Source organism: Haliotis rufescens, unplaced genomic scaffold (genome assembly GCF_023055435.1).
Source record: "Haliotis rufescens isolate VD_foot unplaced genomic scaffold, xgHalRufe1.0.p SCAF_6, whole genome shotgun sequence".
NCBI classification, from domain to species: Eukaryota; Metazoa; Mollusca; class Gastropoda; order Lepetellida; family Haliotidae; genus Haliotis; species Haliotis rufescens.
Window position 1 is genome coordinate 38,945,049 of NW_025964334.1, and position 21,086 is coordinate 38,966,134.

A 21,086-nucleotide genomic window follows, 5' to 3' on the forward strand; every position below is an offset into this window, starting at 1 on the left:
AGTTTGCAAGGGTGAAAATACGCCTTTGAAACAAAAATCTCAAACTCGTTTGACAGCGCACGAGATACGTGTATGACCTCATGAATTATTCATGAAGTGTTAGAAGGAGGCTTGCTCAGGAAGGGTTGCACCATGTCGGATCGGGAGCTGAGTGGTGACGAGCAGCAACAGTCGCAAGCTCAAGGTACAATTTTATATGAATTTCTTTTAAAATATAAGCGTTGATACGATATGTTAATGGCATTACATTTTGCTCAACATTATGCGCTGTCAATGACTGCGTTTCGGTTTGACAGGGTCCATGTTTTCTTCTGTCCACTGGTCGGGTCAGCGTTTCCTTGAGAAAATGCTGTCATTTTGCGTTTACCTGCTCGAGTAAGAGGTTTCTTAGGGTACAGTATTCATTCATATGGTTGTGCCCCAGTCCTCAGCTGCCTAATTTACGGATCAAGTCGAAAATAAGCGATCGCAGAAGCCTTGTATTGATATTTTCTATGGTCAGCTGAAATTCAACATGGCGAGCACGGCATCAGTTCCTGAATATAAGTTGTCTGCGGAAACCTAATTATCACTTGTTGCTTTCTATATGACATCGATGAATTAAGCGAACAACCCACCAAAGCAAATACTTTTCATAAGGAGGTTATTATTTTCGTACTGATTACATTGGTAGTTGAACTGACAACTGTGGTTGCCTTCTCATCGGAAGTGCAAGCTGTCAAATTTTTCTAGGTCAGGTTTGTTTTGGTAGCTCTAAATGGTGATTCCCCACAGATAAATGATCCACATGCAACAGTGTTAACATTGGTACCAATGCGGCTTTAGATAAATTGAACGTAGAAAGTCGTTTTTGTAGAATAAGGAAATAGAAAGTCCGCCTGTTTCCTATAACCATGATATCACTAGAAACTGGAGGGAACAGGTGGTTGTAGAGGAAGTAGTTTTTAGACAGTAGTATTGACTGTCAGTAGCATGAAATATCTGTTTAGCACTTGTATCTCGATAAGATGACACCTCAGTAGTTTGGTATATTGTATGTAACCGCTGTTTGTAACATTTGTGAAAGATTGCAGTTGTTGTGAACTTGTTTAATGTTTACAAAAACAGCCTCAACTTTTATGACTTAATTAGTAAGAAAATCTTCAATATTGGGTCAGTTCTTTGCATTCTTTGTGTTGGTAACAAATAAGATGTTAGGAGGTTTTTAGCATATAAATTCTTTATGTGCAATAGATCTTTTCCTATATTGAGCACTGTGTGAGTGCAAGAGATTCAACTTCCATCTATTCTCTTTCTTTCAGAACAGGGCTAGTAAATACCTTTGTATTAAAAGTATTTTTTCAACAATGTTTAACTTATTTGCATACAAAAATATCAGCAATGATCCACAGTATCAAAGTACAATGACATGTTATGAGACAAGTCACAGAGCCTGACCACCTGCTCCCCATTGTAGTTGTCACAGGAACCAGGTACTGGGGATCTATCCAGAATTCTGATCTGAAATCTCAACAAGCTGTGAGCCTGGTTAATTCTGCATAAATCCTGTTTTTGAGAAGTGGAAATTTCAATTGTTTAATTCCATACAATGAGTTTCTTTGGAATATCTGCAGTAGACTGGAGACAACAAAGTGTCTTTTTTGTCACTTGGTGTTGAATGTTACGGAAATATTACTGCTGTTTTTCATCAGGTCCAGTACCATTCTCACCCCAATATGGATTCTGTGTTAGAATAGGTCTCATCAAAATTGGGCTCTGGTACAGGTTTTGGAAAACGAGAAGGCATCCAAACAAAACCAATAACCTGATTTTGTTTTCGATCTGGAAATCCTCATTCAAAGTTCACTTTCAATGTACAAAAGTATATAATATACTTCGAGGTAAGTGATTAAGGAAGAGATAGGTATGTAGATTTTAGAAATAATATTTGAATTATTGCCAGTGGAAGATGTAAAAATGCACTGTTATTCTGTTAATAATTGGGAAGTAATCTTTCTTCATGGCCCTATGACCCCATATTTTTTGGAAGTATGGGCCATAAATTTCACTCTCTGATCATTGCAGCTGAATAAACATTGTATGCTTTATGATCTAAATCTTGACTTCAAAGCATAACATGTCTTTTCATCAACAAATATTGCTGTGCCAAATAACAAACGAAACATAATGGCTCACATAAATTTAATCAATTTTCTTACAAACATACATTTTTATGTCATCGGAAATAGCATATTAACAAAATCCATACTGTGTTACGCTTGCATCTGGTAATAAATAAAGTGTTTAATTGTATATATCTGTACTTATTTGTGATATTAATTGTATTCAAGTTATCTTTCAGTATTTATATTAATTTAGGCGAATTTGTGTGTGAACTCTTTGGCAGATTGCAGCAACTCACCGTTACTTGCAGTAGCCATGATCAGATTACTGCTATTGATATCTTGAAACCTAAGATGTCAAGGAATGGAAACATATATACAAAATGTCATACATTGAGTTGTTAAATGTCATATGCAAGTGTAACACAGTATGGATTTTGTTGATATGTTGATACGCCTCTTCCCTTTAAATGTTTATCCCATGGAAGCGAGAGATAGACGATAAGTTTGATGGAATCAGTCAGCGATATGTCAACATGTTTTCGTGATCGAAATAGCAAGACCACAGAAAGTCTGAACAGTGACTTGTGTCGTAAAAGGTGTAACAAAGATCCCATTATGGGTCACCTCAGAACAACCTTTCATCCGACCAATCAAAGCGTTGCTTACCAGATCATGAAAGTGATAGTCGGCATATGTTTTCTAATCATGCAACCTCGAAAACGTTAACGCAGGGTATTCCAAACGACAGTTACGGCCCGTACGATTGACTCCATCAAAATTATCGTCTATCTCTCGCTTCCATGGGATAAACATTTAAAGGGAGGAGGTGTTGCACAGTATGTGGGAAGCATTGCCATACAATCGCAACCATATATTAGACATTCCAGAATGTTTGTTTGTTCAGTTTTCAAAGTTTTAATCAAGAACTCTGTCAAGATATTTTTTAAGCATAGTCTGAAATGGAAGCTACCAGGTTGAAATGAGTGCCGTAAAGCTCGAGAAAGCTGCTTTCTAATTGGCTGATGTCGACTTCTTGTTAGTCGTTTCAGAGGTCGGTCAAAGTTCGTGAAATGTCGTTCTGACGTGACCCTTAATGGGATGTCCTCAGATCTTTTCTTAGCGGCAGCGAGAACTTAGATCTGATTGTAATGAGATTGATTTAGAATTATGTATAGTGATCAGGGTTTCAGATGGCCCTCGGTCACCGGTCATAGACCGATAAACTTTCTATTTGACCGATGGTTTGTTTAAGTTGTCGGACTTTTGACCGATAGAAATGCTAAGCAAGGCATCACACGTGTCATAATTTCATGATTAAATAGTAAATAGTAAGGATTATTTTGGAGCCATCGATTTTGCCAATCGAGACTCAGTTGTCCTTGTGTCTGGGGGATGGGGGGTGAAGTTGATGGCAGTATTGCTCCCAGACCCGGCGGGTAGCTGGGTGTGCGGAAGCTGTGCCCGACTTTTTAAAAGTACTGATTTAACTTCGAAATTTTACTGCATCCAGCATCTTTGTTCAAGTGACCTATTGACTTTTGCCACTGACTTATTACATTTCTTGGGTCCAAGTCATTGACCTGTGTACAGCTTTTTGTGTCAAAATCACTGGTGATGTTTTATCTCAAATAGCAATTATCCTCAAATGAACACTTGCACTCAAGAAAATATGGTATCACCCAACTATCTTATGAATAACATGGTGGTTCTTCCATGGCTTCCATTGCTGTGTCACATTCTGTAGGCCCTTTGGAAACATACGTAATTCAAACGTGTCAAGAGGTATTAAAAACTGAACGAATTTGTATGAATGAATACTGTAGTGTAAACAAAATGGTGGCAATCGGCAATTCATTGGTCATGGTGATGAAATTAATTTGTGATTTTGTCAGTGAAGGTATACTTGGTGGCGCAGGTAAGAAAACTACTGTGCATGCAGGCCACTTACTGTATTTGTCGATGCGTCATTTTCTACAATTATGCATGAATTGTGCATGGTGCATGATTTTACAAATCAGTGTAAGTCCCACTGTACACATTGGCAGACTTTTAAAACAGCCCCCGTTAGTGACATATAAAATACGCATATTAAATAATGAAATGGTGAAAGAGAATGGTAACCACAACTACAGGGGTGGATTTGATAAGTTCAAAGAAAGACTTGACATAGTCCCCTTCCAAATTGAAACTTTTGCCGATGTTGTTAGAGGGATTTTATCCCAATTTCATAGAAGTCCTTCTCTTGGCTGTCCAGAATGTTCTCCACAGCTGCTATGATGTTCAAGTCAAAAAGGATTTCCACTAGATCTTTCTTTTCGATAATATTTGGGAAAAGATGGAAGTCTGACGGAGCCAGACTAGGAGAAGGTGAGTCCTGAAGGACTTCAGAGACCCAAACGTGGATTGTAGCCATGACCATGTCTGATTTGTGCACTGTTACTTTTCCTTGGTTTTGTTCTCAGTTTCCCATCGCTTGTGGTCTTAATTAGATTGCGTAATTGCCTCAAAAGTGCAGCATGATATGCACCTTTCATTGTCTGGCCTTTTGGAACATGACAACTTTTGGCATCATAGAATATGGAGGCCATAACCTTTCCAGTCTTTGTCTTTTTGGGGGATGGTGATGTCAAATGCTTCCATAGTTGTTGATTGGACTCATGTGCCTGGAAGTGGTGAAGTTTCATCAACACTAAGGTCACAAATCATTGCAAGAATCTGTCGGAATCAGCTTCAAACAGAGCTAGATTATCACTAGACAAATTGAGCCTGGTGCATTTTCGATCAGATTTCAGAAACTTTGGAACCAAACAGGCTGATCCTTTCTTCATTGCCAAAGTTTCTGTGATAATAGAATGTATTCCCTTCTTGGAAATGCCTACTGATCTACTTCAGTCATTTGCTGGTCAGTCATCACCATATCATGGAATCTCTGGATCACTTTTGGTGTTGCTGACATTGCAGGATTTCCAGGACGGGTCATTAAGGCTTTCCCTGCCACGCTGCTGCCCACAATATTAAGATGGCAAGGAAAGAGGCATCCTTCCCTAGTGTCATACTCATATCTTCATGGATGGTTTTTGGTGTTTGCCCTTTATCTGCAAGTAATTGATCACTGCACGTTACTTAAGTTTGTCAATTTGTCAAAGGTCCCAGTCCCCTGCTTATTTACTGACTTATCACACCGAAACAATTTGCTCAATTGACTTAACGTTTTGTGGATATACTTCATTGACAACGTAAAATGTACACAACAGATTTCACTATTTCACAATTCCTTGTATGTGAGGCACAAACTTTATTTTACTAGGTTTGTATCACCGTATGTAGTACTTGTTGTCACAAAAGTTGTTACCTTGCATTAATACAGTAAAAACAAACATATAAGTATCACCTAAACAAATTGTGAAGCATGAATATGATAATAATGTCAAAAAGTAGAAACAAACAAATGCATCCAATCGTAACAACACAGAAAAGTAATACCAGATGAGAACCCCTTGATTGATGTATGTGCCTGCACATGAAAGTGACCTTTCATCTGACCAATTGGAGCATCGCTTTCCAGATCGGGATTGTGACTGTAAAGATGTTTTCTAATCATGCTTCTTTGAAATATGAGTAGTACAGGTAATGGGGGTTCTGGACCACGTCCACCAGAGCCAGATTTATATACCTATACTGCTACTACAGAGGGAATTTTTTATGCAAAAATGATGATGCGATTTAACGATAGTCATGAGTCATATTAAAAGAAACATCAATATTAATTAATAATGAATAAAATTTACTATAGCCCATGAGGATATTGGAAAGGTATAGGAGCAATAAAAAAAATTAGCCACCGCGGCTAATGTATCTAAAGATGTGGTCAAGGATTGGTTAAAGAAACAAGCGATGTGGCAAATATCAATTCAAACGTTTAAGGATGTTGAATCTGCCATGCACAAATACTTCCTCGTTTATGGAAAAAAAACTTGACCCACTGCCGAGACCAACAATAAGTCAGTTTTATACACCGTCAGATGAACAAAAAAATTGCAAGATCGCATTCATCATGTTTGGGTTATCAGTCATCGCAATTTTTAGCTACACAATAACTACACATAAACCATGACCTAGTTAGGGCGGGCAAGCGAGTTACTCTGACTGCTAATCTATAAATAGCCATGTCACCCTGACTCACCAGTGGAGATGTGATTTGCATTTGCATTTAGACAAATGATATGATAGATGTATAACCATGAATCTGTGCAGGTTTACACTCATGGGGAAGCCGACTCAATGCAACCGACGTTCTGTTGGTATTTACTGTGGCATCCACTTTTATTACATCAGGCAGGGAAACATTAACTATACATGTTCTGTATGTGGGATTTGACTCATTTTGCATATACCATTAAACCACAATGGTTTTTGTGAGAGAGTTGAAGGCTTTAGCAAAACAACGTGGTCTACATGGATATTCTCGAATGAGAAAAACTGAATTGATCGATTTACTCGGTTTGGAATACAACAAACCCCAGACTGTTAGAGAACTCAAAGCTCAAGCAAAAAACAGTGGGCTGAGAAGTTATTCTCGAATGAGAAAAGCTGAATTGATCGCTTTACTAGATAATAATCAACCCGATGATGTTGATAATAAATCAGTTGACGATGTTGATAAAAAACAAGAATTAAAATTTGTAAACACATCTGCCGGCATTGGTAAATATCTAAGAGGTTGGCAGATGGATATTAATTCCAACATGGATGTTAATGATGTTAAGCCTATCATATTGAGTAAAATTAACGAGGAATTAGATGATTTACATAGTATAAAATACCAGCTCACGATTAAAATGTCATTGAGTAAAAGTAGCGCAGACGATAGCACTGAATATACCGAACCATATTTCCGTAGCAATCAAGAAGTTATAACCGAGTCCGATACTATAAACACATCATTAGATACATCAATTCAGAGGATACAGGAAAACCCAGGTCATATGTTATATAGTCGTCAGGCATCAAAAAATGTTAGTTTAAATTTGGTTACTGAATTTAATGATATCAAAGATAACTTGAGTGCAATACCTAATCTTTCTACGCTTATTATTGAAGTCTTGTTCGGAGATGCACCGGAAGATGCCTTCGAAATATTACCAGGTCTATCGATTAAAAGGCTCAAGCAACATGAGCTTCGACGTTGCTGTATTATTCATATTGGAGCATCACCCGTTGCAACCCTTGAGGGGGTCCAAATTATTAAAAGTGATAGCATTTCTCTTACTAAGATATTCATGCCGTATAATATACATATAATAAGGTTGATGTATACTCTCAAAACATTTAAGCAAGACCAATTAAAGACTATTATATGACCGTAATATACACTATGAGTTTATATCCAGCGCTCGATGAAAAGATGGATACTGTTCATGGATTTCGATTACATCAAATAAGCGACATAAAACATCGAATAGATAAGGAGAGGGAGTTTAGACTTGGATTGTATAAAAAGTATCGCAGAGCCATGAATGCTCTCAACGGAGTTGACACCGCGCTTGTAACGGCTGGCATGGGACTCGGTGTAGCCGGTGTTGGTTTATTATCAACTATAATCGCCGCGCCTATCGTACTTGGCATGCAAATAGCTGCCGGAGTCTCGCAGAGCCATGAATGCTCTCAACGGAGTTGACACCGCGCTTGTAACGGCTGGCATGGGACCTCGGTGTAGCCGGTGTTGGTTTATTATCAACTATAATCGCCGCGCCTATCGTACTTGGCATGGAAATAGCTGCCGGAGTCTCAGGACTGGCAGGAGTAACGATAAAATTCATTTCTCGTAAGTTGCAAAAGAAAGCATTAAAACATGATAATATTCGTATACTCGCCGAAGCAAAGTTGAACAGCATTGAGGATCATATTTCAACAGCAATGGCTAATTGTAAGATATCCGAGGAGGAGTTTCCTTTAGTTTTGTCGGAACTCACCAAATACAACGTAATGAAGCAGGAGATTCAATCAAATTCTTGTAAGACCAGTGGTATTAGCGAAGAAGAGAAAAAAAAGTTCATAGAACAGGGGAGACAACAAGCGCGTCAATTATTCCGTGCCAAAACCAAAGAACTGGTTGGAGATTAAAAATAGATTGCTTATTATCATTAGATCACATTTAAACAAATGCTTACGTAAGTATATAATAATGGAGAATTACAAACCAACAAAGGAAGAACTCAAAAACGCTATCGAAGCATTTATGCTCAGGGACAAAATTATCAAATGGAGAGAATTACCACAAGGTATATATTATATCAGTGATGTCAAACCAACCAAATACGGTCATCAATTGTTTCTTTCCAATTACCAAGAAGAAATTATAGTCTGGTCTCCTAGTAAAATGAACGAAGAACTTAGTAAAAATGTTGAATACCACTTCGTTAAAAATAATGGTATGCGTATTAGTAAATATGATAGAGAATATTTTCATTACAATTTTTATCATCATCGTTTTTATACTAATGGTATCATTGATTGGCTCCAGGTAGTGGTGAGCTAGAGTCAATTTAACTTAGTCTCATAACGATCGTTAACGTCGCTATATAAGTGCAATAATCTTGGACGCGACGTTAAACCCAATTTCACCTCACCTCATAACGATCGTTAAATCACATCAGCGTTTACACATAAAAAATTCCCCCTGTAGTGATGGTGTAGGTATATAAATCTGGCTCCAGTGGAGTTGCGGCAGAACCCCCATTACCTATAAAAATTTATATCATAGAAGCTTTGATTGACTCCAGGTGGTGGTGAGCTAGAGTCAATTTAGCTGAATCTCATGACTATCGTTAAATCGCATCATCATTTTTGCATAAAAAATTCCCCCTGTAGTAGCAGTATTGGTATATAAATCTGGCTCTGGTGGAAGTGGTCCAGAACCCCCATTACCTATACTACTAATATGTTACCACAGGGTATTCCAAACGACAGTTATGGGCTGTACCATTCAGTCTAGCTCTCGCTTCTGTGTGAGAAACATTTAAAACAGAAGACCTGTAAGGGGGATGTCCTCAGATCTTTGTTAAGCGGTGGCGAGTACTAAGACCTGATTATAATGAGATTGGCTGGCTATTCAATGTGTCCCAGGGCACCATCTCTAAGGCACCAGTTCAACAGTTTGATAAAAAAACTTGATTCCTTAATTTTGAGACATTACCCCCCCAAAAAAACTTTATTCTGAAAATGTTGAATTTCCGAGTTTAGTGGCTTCTTTTGTCACTCACCGCATCCGTGGTCGAGTGGTAAAGCGTCCACCCAGAGATTGGAAGGTCCGGGGTGTGATCCCCTGCCGAGTCATACCAAAAGACGTTAAAAGATGGTACTTGTTGTTTCCCTGTCTGGCGCTCGGCATTAAAGAGCTAAAACAAGGGCTGGTCCGCTAATAGGCAGTATACTGTGTTTGAGTGGGATATTAATGTTAAACTGTGACATGGTATCTCTGTGGGCATGCACTATGAATTGGCATTAGTTCGGACTAATACAAGCGCAAGCATGCAGGAAGGTTGATTTTGTTGGATGGAAAACTTGCGGGGCCTTTAAGCCACCCCTAAACTTAAGGAATATGATTTTTATCCAACATCAAACTTTTGAATTGGTCCCTAAACATTGGTCACATGATAGACTCAACTCAGAATGACCTCGTATAACAATGGCTGCCCAGGATCGCAAAATAATGCTATGTCATTGCAATTAAGTTGTTTTGTTTGTGTGTTCCAATGCCACACTCCTCAATATTTCAGCTGTATGATATGGCAGTCTGTAAGTAATCAATTCTGTGCGTTGACAATCCAGTGGTTGATATTGTAAACAATGATCCATGCTCTTAGAGTATGATGACAAGCCATCAACAAAGTCACCGAGTATGACACCCGATCCATTTGGTCACCTCTTACGACCAGCATAGGTTGCTGGGGATTTGTTTTAACATTAAATGCATTATTACAGGGGTGATTAAATGTGCACAACAACCTTTACAACAGTATCCTTGACAACATCAGCACGTCAACATGTAGGCACGTCTCAGAGCCAAACAGCTTATCTAGAGGTGTTGATTTGACGCAACATTGCCCAATGCAACATTGGTAGTGTCAAGCATGCTGGGTATGGCCTGCTATATTTTCTCTGCATTGAGCTGATATGAAAGCTGGGATGTACCAATTTCACCATGAAGAATTTGCTGCCGACTGCATACAGGAGGTTGACTGATTTGGCGATGGAAGCGTAATATGGGCGAAAACCCATGAGAACGTCATCTTTCAACGCGACAATGCTAGGCCTCATACAACATGTGCCAGGCAGTACTTAAAGATAATTGTGGGCATACAAGATAGTGAATTCGCAAACAAAAAAAGGACAAGTTAGTTTTTTTCTGCATTTCAGGTTTAGATTATTTGCACCCACCCCTTTTCTGAGTATCAAATGACCTATTTGCCTCCCACACCCAAAATCTTGTTCTTTTCGCAAGTATTTTAAGGGGATAATTGATCTCATTTGTAACCACAAGTGATATCACACTCATTCTTGTACCAGGAAAAAGGTGTACTTTCTTCAGTATAGCATTTTGGATGACTACCGCTTAACTTTTATGTATGGGAGAGTTTGGCAAGTTACTTTTTAAGACCTCCTGGTTGTTCCATTTCACCCATGGAGGGGATTCTGCAGTTTAGATAACCTGGGTCGGGAGCCTCACTGAACATGTACAATACACTCAAGGCAGCTTAACTTTCATGTTTCAGGCTCTTGTTCAGGGTAAAGGCGAATACAAAACAGCCAATAACTAATATGTCTGCATTCAATATTGAGAATGCATGTGAAACGAAATGTCAAGACGTGAGAGTCTATACTTTGATTACCGTAGACGTGATGAAAAAACACCACGGTGTATATATGAAGTCAGATTTGACAAGAGCATATGTATTAGGGTAGTACAGTAATTAGATTACTCACACTATGACTGCCTGAGGGTTACGAGGTTTATCGCTAATCGAACCAATACACACGAGAATGAGAATGTTGAAGTGAAAACCTGCAACATGGTATTGTTAATATTACTCTTTTTCACTGATTACTCCAAACCTAATTAAGTGAATTAGGGTTGGCATCTCAGGGATTGAAATTAACCAAGAAAATATACTAGCCTGAATAGTGATAATAATATTAATATATAGCAATAGCCTCCCAAAATGTTTGAAATTCTACTAGTTCTTAGGATACCTTCAACATTAACAAAGCTGGTGTGGGCTCGTGCCAATATCTATCCCTGTAAGTGTATTTCTTTGGGTTTCATCAATAATTAAAACATACCTTTTGAGGTAATGAGTGTATTTAAAGTTTGATTTTGTGTGAGGACAAGTAAGGGTTAGTCAGACACAAGCTTTGAATTATTTTGACATGCCCTTGGTGCATGTAGACATAAATATTATTAGGTTGCATTTTTCAAAATAGGTTGCACTTTGCATGTTTTATATTCAATCGAAACCTCGTGTTGAACTTGGATGTGTCAAATTCCCAGTTGTCCGAACTCATTTGGGAGTCCCAAATTAAGCATCAAATTCCTCTGACGTCTCATACTTTTTTCCAGGTCCCCCAAATTCAACATGAGGTTTGCCTGTATCTAAATCGAGCCCTGACATCCATAAATTATCTTCTTTAGAAAACTTAAGTGTCCAAAAAAATGTAATACTTGACTTTAATTTATGATAATACAAATCTTCAATTGCCTTGTGTCAAGGTCATTGACACCTTGAAAGACTTGTGGACAATAAATCTAATTCAGACTGTATAATCAGTATGCGGCAGTAACTTAATGTAACATCAAATATGCTTTTATTGTGAATTTTTCTGGCAGCTCATGGCCAAGATTGAAGGTCAAGGTCATTTGGCTTAGATTTAGAGCTTGGGACCACTCTCCTACCCAGAGTTCCATGCGGCCGGCAGCCAGCTAGCATAGTACCTCTGCCACAGGCCAGCGCCATGTGACGATTCGTCACATCTTTCACAGTCCATTCAAGATATTGCATATGCTTTTCATCCGTTTCATGTTTGACAAGTCTACACATTTTCATAAACAAATGTCAAAGAATGGTTAACTTTCATTGAGAAAGTATGCAAATACGTAAAAATCTACTTGTTTTTGCGTAGTTATCCTATGTTTACATTGGTTGTACGGCTCCACGTGCTGTCATCGAAGCCCAACGGAGAGCTAGCGACACGGTCACTTTGATGCATAAATATATATGGTCATGCAACTCACTGTCGCAGTTGTAGTATCTATATAGTTATGCAAAACAATATGTAAAGCGCCCCGAAATACTTGCATTAGTCCGTTCTATACTGATTTCTGAAAAAGCGCGTTTGTTTACAAACAAGAGAAAAGTCCAGTCACGTGATATGCAAATTAGCCTGTGGCAGTGGTGTTATGCTGAGTCACCACTGCGACGGAGTGTGGCTTGGGACATCCCACAAAAGCCTGAAACTGATAGGGCCAGCAGGCGAGTATGCCAGTTTGCACTGTTTGTTAGCTGTCATCTGACTTGGTAAAGTTTGTGATATGAACAACATCAATAGTTATTTGATGTTATTCAAGAGGCAGTTTGCAGTATCTACAGTATTTTCAAATAAAGTAAAAAATGTATCCCTACAAACCTTTGATAAAAATTGGAATCCATTCCTTTTAACTTGTCGTCATGCCGAACACCTGGGTTTGATTCCCCTAATTGATACAATGTGTGAAGCCCATTTCTGGTATACCCCGCCGTGATATTGCTGTAATATTGCCAAAGGCGGCATTAAACCATACTGACTTACTATATGTACTCGTTCACTTTTTAACTTGTTTTGAGAAAAAATATAAGCATTTTGAGAAGGTGTCTTATTTGTAAACACAGTGTAATCCAGACAAGAGGAACATTAATTACATGATAAATTGGTCCTTTGTCACACAATTTCATTCTGGAATCTGAAATGAAGGAAGTCCAGCTCGGAAAGATTTTGCTTGATGACAAGTAAATGCAATACATTTAGTGTGGAATGGACATTGAGATCTAAATTAATTCAGTATGAGATATTCCACTATTGTTGACTTCTTTGTTCAAAAGAATACCTTGAGACCATCAACATACAACACTAATGAAATGTATCTGTTGTGTTCGCTATATTTCCAGACACTGAACATGCTGAAATAGTTTCTTGTTCTCAGCCACACATAAACATTTCATCTGCTTCCTTTTATCATATTAATAGCTGCTCACTTTTATCTTCCCCCAATATAGATCATGATAGATCCTGTTGCTTTCATTGTTAAAACCCCAAATGAAAATCAGAAATGCATTAATATTGAGATATATACTGTTGATAGTATGTGATGTTGATAGTACTCGGTGTATTATTTTCCAGAGGACATCTTGACATAGAGTTATGGAAGAATATTTACCAATCACCGCACTTTTCTTCTTAGGCATTAAATATTAGATATTTAGGTACAAAGTTGATAGTCAATATTGACATGATTAAAAGACGGAAACCTACAGAACATTATGCCTGAGCTAAGTTTTGTTTTTAAGACTTAATTGTTTTGGCTAACATTACTACTATTGCTGTAAAATAGTTATTGTTAGCTTAGGGCTCTATTTAATGAACTTGATTTAACATGAACCGAACCAAGAGCATGTTGACATGAAAATCTAGTTTCACCAGACAAATCCAGGTTGCACCCTGGTCCAATAAACTTATTAAACTTGAAAAATAGACATGACAATTGCAAAGACTAGTCTAAATAAATTAAATCTCAGATGTCTGATGACTGTGTCATGATTTTATATTAATTAATAACTTATTGTTGTAAAACATCATAGGAATATTATCTTGCAGTAGCCACAGTTTAATGAAATCAAGCCCAAGAAAGCATGAGTAATCATAAATAACACAGGGGTTAGTGATGCAGAGGCACCGAGAGCGTTCACTAATCGTGTGGAAATATAAGTGTTAGTCAGACACAAAATTTGATTAATTCTTTACCTGCATTTAGTGCAAGTAGAGGGCTGTCGGGTAGCCTAGTGGTTAAAGCGTTAGCTTGTCACACTGAAGACCCGGGTTCGATTCCCGACATGGGTACAATGTGTGAAGCCCATTTCTGGTGTCCCCCACCGTGATGTTGCTTGAATAGTGCTAAAAGTTGCGTAAAACCATACTCACTCACTCACTAGTGCAGGTAGACATAAACATTAGCAGAGCTACAGAAAAGCAGCGTATTTGCGTAAAATACCCCCAAAAAATATTCAAAACCCAATTACATTCAATTAAGTTGCGTACAGAAACCCATGCATTAAATGAAAAACTCAAATGTATAAAAACAGCTCCTGTAAATACCCAATGATGCTTTTTCAGCATGCGTACAAAGGAGCTAATTTCCAAAACACTATTACGAGCTAATTTTCTTTCCGAGTCAAGCCTAAAACATTATTTCACCGTTTTTAAACCTTAAAATATTCACTAATTTTGGGAAAAACCCTATAGTGATGAATAGATGGGTGAAAAAATATTGGTTACCCAATAAAAAAAAGTAATAACCCAATTAAAACAGAAACCCCAGAGTAAAAACTCATTGCTCAAAAAGTTATCGGAAGCTTTGCATTAGGTTGCACTTTTCACTGATAGGTTGCACTGGTGTTTGATTTATATGGTTAAATCAAGCCCTGAAGCTGCATCATCAAATTGTCCCACTTGTATGTTTGTGGGCTATTTTATGTGGGTAGCTGAAATATGATCATTATGTATTACAGTAAGTTCCAATTTTTGTTGTCTGTTCAGCAAAGATAGCTGGTTGCTTGTTGCTGGTTGTGAGCATATTGCTACATGAACATCTTAACACAAGACCGTCATTGTTAGGCTGTAGTTTTAAAGTAATTACTTAACAAAATATCATTTTTATTAATCTATGTGGTCATTTTTATAGTATGATCTTGTTTTGGGCAGGATAAGATAAAAGCGTACGAAAACAAGTATTTCATGAAGTATTTGTATGATAAACAAATCAAAAGAGTTCCTTTCCTTTCCTTCCCTTCCCGTGTCAAGTACTTAGAAGGTTGTATATTTCTTACTGAGATTTGTTATGAGCCTTGACCGGAAGAAAAAAGATTCTTCTTTGTATTTGTACTTTGCTGCTCTGCCACATTTATGCCATTGTGGGTCAAACCATTAACCAAGTTCTGAGCTAGAGGAGGCATTGTGTTAAAATTCACTTCAAGTAAACTGTCTATTACCAAAAACTGCTGAGAGCAAGGTGATAGTTCATGGCATTAAGAGGATAGCATTATCACAATACATACCATCACATGTGAAATTAATGCATTACAGATAGATTAGAAAGCATTAATACTATAAAATTGATGCTCATGGTGTCCTATAAAGATTCTGTAAGTCTTTTATTTTACCCAGGTCTGAATATATTTCCATACAATTTCAGGATCTGGTGAGCAGGAACTTGCCACAAGAACTTTACACATCCAGTCAAAGAGATTTTACCTGGATGTTAAACAGAACAGACGAGGTCGCTTTATCAAAGTGGCTGAGGTAAGTTATTAATGTTCTCTAGCCTATGTACTTTGGTTTCAATGTATGCTTAATGGTTTTGGAAGATTTGTGAGGGTGTCTGGTCTTAACTGACAAAGTTGCCAGTTTTCAAAAGGGATGACAAGAGTGAGACTCGGTAGTAGATTTAGTTTTTTGTAATGTTATTACATGTTCCTGTAAATCTTTAATGATATTGTCATCACAAAGCCTTACCAAAAATGGCAGCAAAGAATTTTCTTCATGGACTAAAGACTAGTCTCAGAGATAACAATATTTCACGTGTGATATTGTGTTGTGCATGACATGCACTATTCACATGACCCTTGATTGAGCCTAATATATTTTCAGATGTTCATCCAATATTTCAAATTGTGTTTTTATTTTGGGGGTTAAACTTCCAGTTTCATATGTTCAAGACACCTAATTCATAACTGTCCTCTGATGTGATAAAAGATGAAACATGACTGTATTTCAAGTGAAGCAAGAAGGGAATACTCTGAATAGCCATTTTCTTCTACTGTTTGCACTTGACAATAAACTGTAAGGTGGGGTTTGGTAGTGAGGCAGGCATAGATGAAAATGTAATAAGTAAATTAGTCTGGCCTTTGGTTGTCATATTATGACATTCTTGAGTGTAATGTCACAGGGTACAAAGATTGATTCTTTCAGTGTAAGATATGATTTTTTTTTTATTATGATTCTGTCTTAACATCCCAAATACTAATTATAATTACATGGAAGTCATTTGTATTACCCCCCGGTAGTCTTCTAAATTTTGATTCACAGGTTGCCATTAAGTCTCAGGCTTTGAATGTAGATTTATTTTGTTCTGCGTGTTCTGTCATTGGCATCCTCAGCAGTTGGGACCGGAACGTTAATCAGATCAAGAGCCGTGTTTCCAGAACATTAACTGTTCAATAATTCTTTATGAAACTTGGTATACACATCAAACAAGTACTGAACTGGTGCCTTTTCCTATTCAGGATTTAATGAAAATAATTCAAACGAATTTAGGTGAAATTTTGCTGTTTATCGAAAACTTTTCATTACTTGAAACTTGGCAAGTTTTGGTTAGGAGTGGTGCCCTTTTCTGTCACAGGAATTTAAGTTTATTAATTGGAATAATATTGAGAGCATACATTGTGTACAATGATGACAGGGGAAATGAATGATTTGTCTTCTTTGTCAAGAACTAACCTTATGTATTCTTCTGGCATTTTTATAGACGTGTATGTTGGGGCCAGACTACAATCTCATTAAAATCAGGTCTTTTACTCTTATACAATACCTCCCGGTCGTATGGACACCTTAGGACATCATGGCAGTTGAACTTTCTAAGCAGTCAGTAGGCATCAGTGGTTCTAAATACTTTGTAAGCAAGCAGTGGCAAGAGTGAAACATTCAGACCAGCAAGTCTGATTTCTGTTTATGTAACATGAATGTTTGCAAGTCGGATGTTTGCACTGTCAAGTCGGCAGCTTTGATGATAACATCACACCTCTTGTGATAGCGCAACAAATCACTATCAATATGGCTGTTCGAAAACAGGTGTCGTACATTCATGATTGTCTTTGATCGTTTATTAGCGAGCTTTGGATTGGTACATTTTACCCAGGAGAGGTAGTTTTGTTTGCTACCGTTCCACATGACAGGCAGATAGAAATGCCACCAGAAACACAGTTGAAGTATCATTGAGTGTCATGATAGTGGGAGCGGAGATGGGGATTGGATATGCAAGGATGGGTTACATTGATTACAATGGTATTGTCTTCTCTATGTCACATTTGGAATGTTTTACAAAAGCCAGATTTCATCAGGGAGTGATATCTAATGTACATACACTCAGAAGGTGCTGGAACACTGCAGCAACTGATTGTATAAGGACTGTAACGATGAATCGAACTATCGATTTATTGCAGTTGTTTGCAATGCGATTGCAACTATGTCAATAGGAATTTATTAACACCAATAGTATTGTCGATAGTATGCATAACAGTCGATGGTTTCAATACTGTTAATGTCGCAGTTAGTTACAAGTAATACATGAACAATGTGTCAGAAAGCTCAGTGCTTAGTCAAATTTCAAACCTGCTGTGTGTTCATAGCAAGCATCATGACTACAGATTAGAGTTACATGTACTTCCCTTTGGTTTGAGGAGCAACACCATGGACATGATGGAAAAGGGCCGACTTTTACATTGTGGCAATACTTTATTCATTCTTTCACAGTGATTAGCAAGCCTAACAGTTGGGTTACTACTGTCACAGTACTATTGCAATAATGAAAATAGCCCTAAAGTCACCCCTACATTGGATAATTTCTGGATGAGAAATTAAATGATTTGAATCTGTTATTGATCTATCATGGCTCCATTGATCAAAATCAATATGCAGATCAATAACTGAATAAGCACCATTGGCCTTAAATAACTGTTAATAATGGGCAAACTTCAAAATAAAATCAATTTTCACTGTTGTGTGATGGCAGTAAATATTTTTTTTGAGTTTCTCTTTAACATGTACAGTGAATATTGAGGGTTTTTTTGTTACCTAGAAGAAAAAACGAATCTCATAAGACATTCCAGCCAAGAGAATTGTAAGGCACCAGATTGACAATGATTTTATTATTGCTCTTTTTCTACTTTTGCATTAAAAAACTGATGGTACGACATTATTGGGGACATTGGTTTTCCATAAGGCGATAATTGTTTTGTTTGTTTGTTTACAAATCCAAAATAGCAAAATGAAATTCAAATTAAAATGACTTTTCTCATATACAAATCCGACACCAATGATGGGAACCGATTAAATCAGTGCTTTTTAGACCCGTTAATCCCACAGTTTTGCACTCCGACTCCGACACTTCTAATTTGCAACGAATTGCTGAAATCACTATCCGACACAGTGATCTGGGTACTCCGTGGTCATCAGTCATATTTGGAATCAGTCATACAGTTCGTAAAAATTTGTGTTAAACTTTAGAGGATGCATGGTTATAAAACATATTCCGCTAACAATATAACATAACAATATAGATATTTCCTTTTTCCTTTTGTTTTATTACAACGTGTTTGAATTGTTATCTATCATGTAGTTGTCCGATTTTCGATCAAGAACGTTGATTCGACCAAATTTCATTTATCCGACATACCCGTTAATCAGATATAATCATATGCAACCAACAATGTCGGATCAACGGGACTTGACTGTATTTTTTAATACCACCAACTTTAATGGTATAAAAAAAGAAATAACAAAGCAAGTTAACATGATATCTCTCCAATTAGTTTGTGTTGTGTTAAAATGTTCATTACAAAGTACGAAATACTGCATAGCATTAAAGGGGAAGTGTACACGCAAAAATCACTTTTTATCTTTTTCTAAACAAAACGAAATTTTAGAATTAATTAGTATCTGTGTTTGAAAATATACACTCATTTTTTTCACAGTGAAAGTAGGAAGCTCACAATAGTGTGAAAATGATATGCCGTTGTAACACAGGTTGTCACTCAACTGCCTGCCTAGAGCAAACCAAGATGGCCACCGTAATGTCATTCCCAAAGTTTCGTATCCACACATTAACATTGAGGGGGTTGCGTATAATACAGGCCTACACTGTTTTGATGTTTCTCCCCCTCAAAGACATTACTTAGAGCATGTAACCCCGATAATACTATCTCAACAAATCCGCGCTGTAGTATGGAATTTAATCCTGTTATTCTATCTGCTTATAAAAAGTAGTCATTGTATATCTAGACTTATGTCTGTAATCTATTTTTTTAATATTATTCAAAATTTCATATTAATATTGTTTACATTAATTTCAGTGAAATCTTGGTTGAACATGGTGAAGTGATTGGTAAATCGCACTTCCTCTGTTTATTTACAGCAACCAGGAACAGATTACCACTGTTAATGCCTTGAAACAAACCTTAGTTGACAGACTGGATGCATATATCATTATATAACTGTGACTCATTAAAAGTCATATTTCTTCTAGTTTGACCAACATAATCATGATAATGTTTTCTTGATTGAAATAGCAAGACGGCGGGAAGCCTCAATAGTGATTGGTCAAACTGTTCATCCGGAAAAAATATTTGGCAATAGCAATATGCTTTGCCAAAGCGCTACGTTTAGGCCACACTTTTTTAATTTTATGTTTCTCAGATTAATTCCAGCTTTTCCAGTGATTTGGCTAAAAGTTACCGAATAATATGATCTTAAAGGGGAAGTGTACATGCAAAAATCACTTTCTTTTTTTTTCTAAACAAAGCGCAATTTTAGAATTAGTTAGTATTTGTGTTTGAAAATATACACTCACTTTTTCCACAGTGAAAGTAGGAAGCTCACAATACTGTGAAAATGATATGCCATTATGAGGCCTTCGTTTTTCGAGCTAAACAGGCCTGAGTTATCCCCCTTGGATTATGACGTAATTGGTGCCAATTCAACCGTGTCTCTCTCTATTCTCAACGCAAAAGATATCAAGTACCAGTTTGCGGTAAAACAACATGGCCTACGACACACGCCGGCGCAGTGGTGACTCAGCATAACACTATGCTGGCTGGCATCTGAGACGCCAGAATCACATTCCTATACCTACACCACGTGAAGCGGCTCTAACAAAGCCTGTTGACGTCATAACGTTTATCAATTGGCACCAATGACGTCATATTGCAAGGGGCATAAGCCATGATGTTTTTGTTATGGAAATAGAACACTTGGTAAATGTGAAATATAAATTGTTTTAACGCAAAACATATGTTAATTAATTGTGATATTTTTATATTTTTGTCTACTAGGTTAACACTTTCAATGTGGAAAAAGTACAAGAAAAATAGGTTCATTTCCATGTGAACTTGCCCTTAAAAGAATTTTGATACAATGATTGGAAGAATTGTATATTAAACTATTATTTAATCAGGTGTAATATGTTCCAGTATCATGTTATTTTGGTTGCAGCTTTACTATTCATATATTAAAAGTAACAAGATTTTGCCACTAACGTGGCTCTATCCCCTGCCCCTGTTGTAGAATTTATGACATAATTAAATCTAAACAAACCCTAACCTTTTTTAACTGAGGTGGAACTTGTTGTCAAGGAAATTGTAAAAAAAAGAAGAGTTTGCCACTAACGTGGCCAAGTCTCCTGCCCAGCAATAGTGAAATTTGATTACACAAAACATATACATTTGAAAATATTCAAAATTTTGTAAGGCTAAAAAAAATAGTCTTGGTTCTCAGGCACCGCCCCCATCATAAAGTTTGCAGCACATTTTATTTTCATTTCTATTTTAAAATTATTTTTTTTTTTTAAATCCTTAGATATTCCAAGTCAAATGGTAGTCAAATACTGTATTCCAGTACCTT

The 21,086-nt window shown here is 37.1% G+C and overlaps 1 protein-coding gene across 7 annotated transcripts in view; it reads left to right on the forward strand.

Moving 5' to 3' along the window:
* Positions 1–21,086, forward strand: part of LOC124145812 (transcriptional activator protein Pur-alpha-like) — a 38,796-nt gene continuing 17,710 nt past the window's right edge. For 2 of the 7 annotated variants that reach the window (XM_046515745.2, XM_046515744.2), the window contains exons 1-2: positions 17–184; positions 15,607–15,713. In XM_046515745.2, the coding sequence (XP_046371701.1) occupies positions 133–184; positions 15,607–15,713 (159 nt within the window). In that variant the 5' untranslated portion in view covers positions 17–132. Of the gene's footprint in view, positions 185–15,606; positions 15,714–21,086 lie in introns of all 7 variants that reach the window. The other 5 variants (XM_046515740.2, XM_046515742.2, XM_046515747.2 and 2 more) reach the window with 4 other exon arrangements.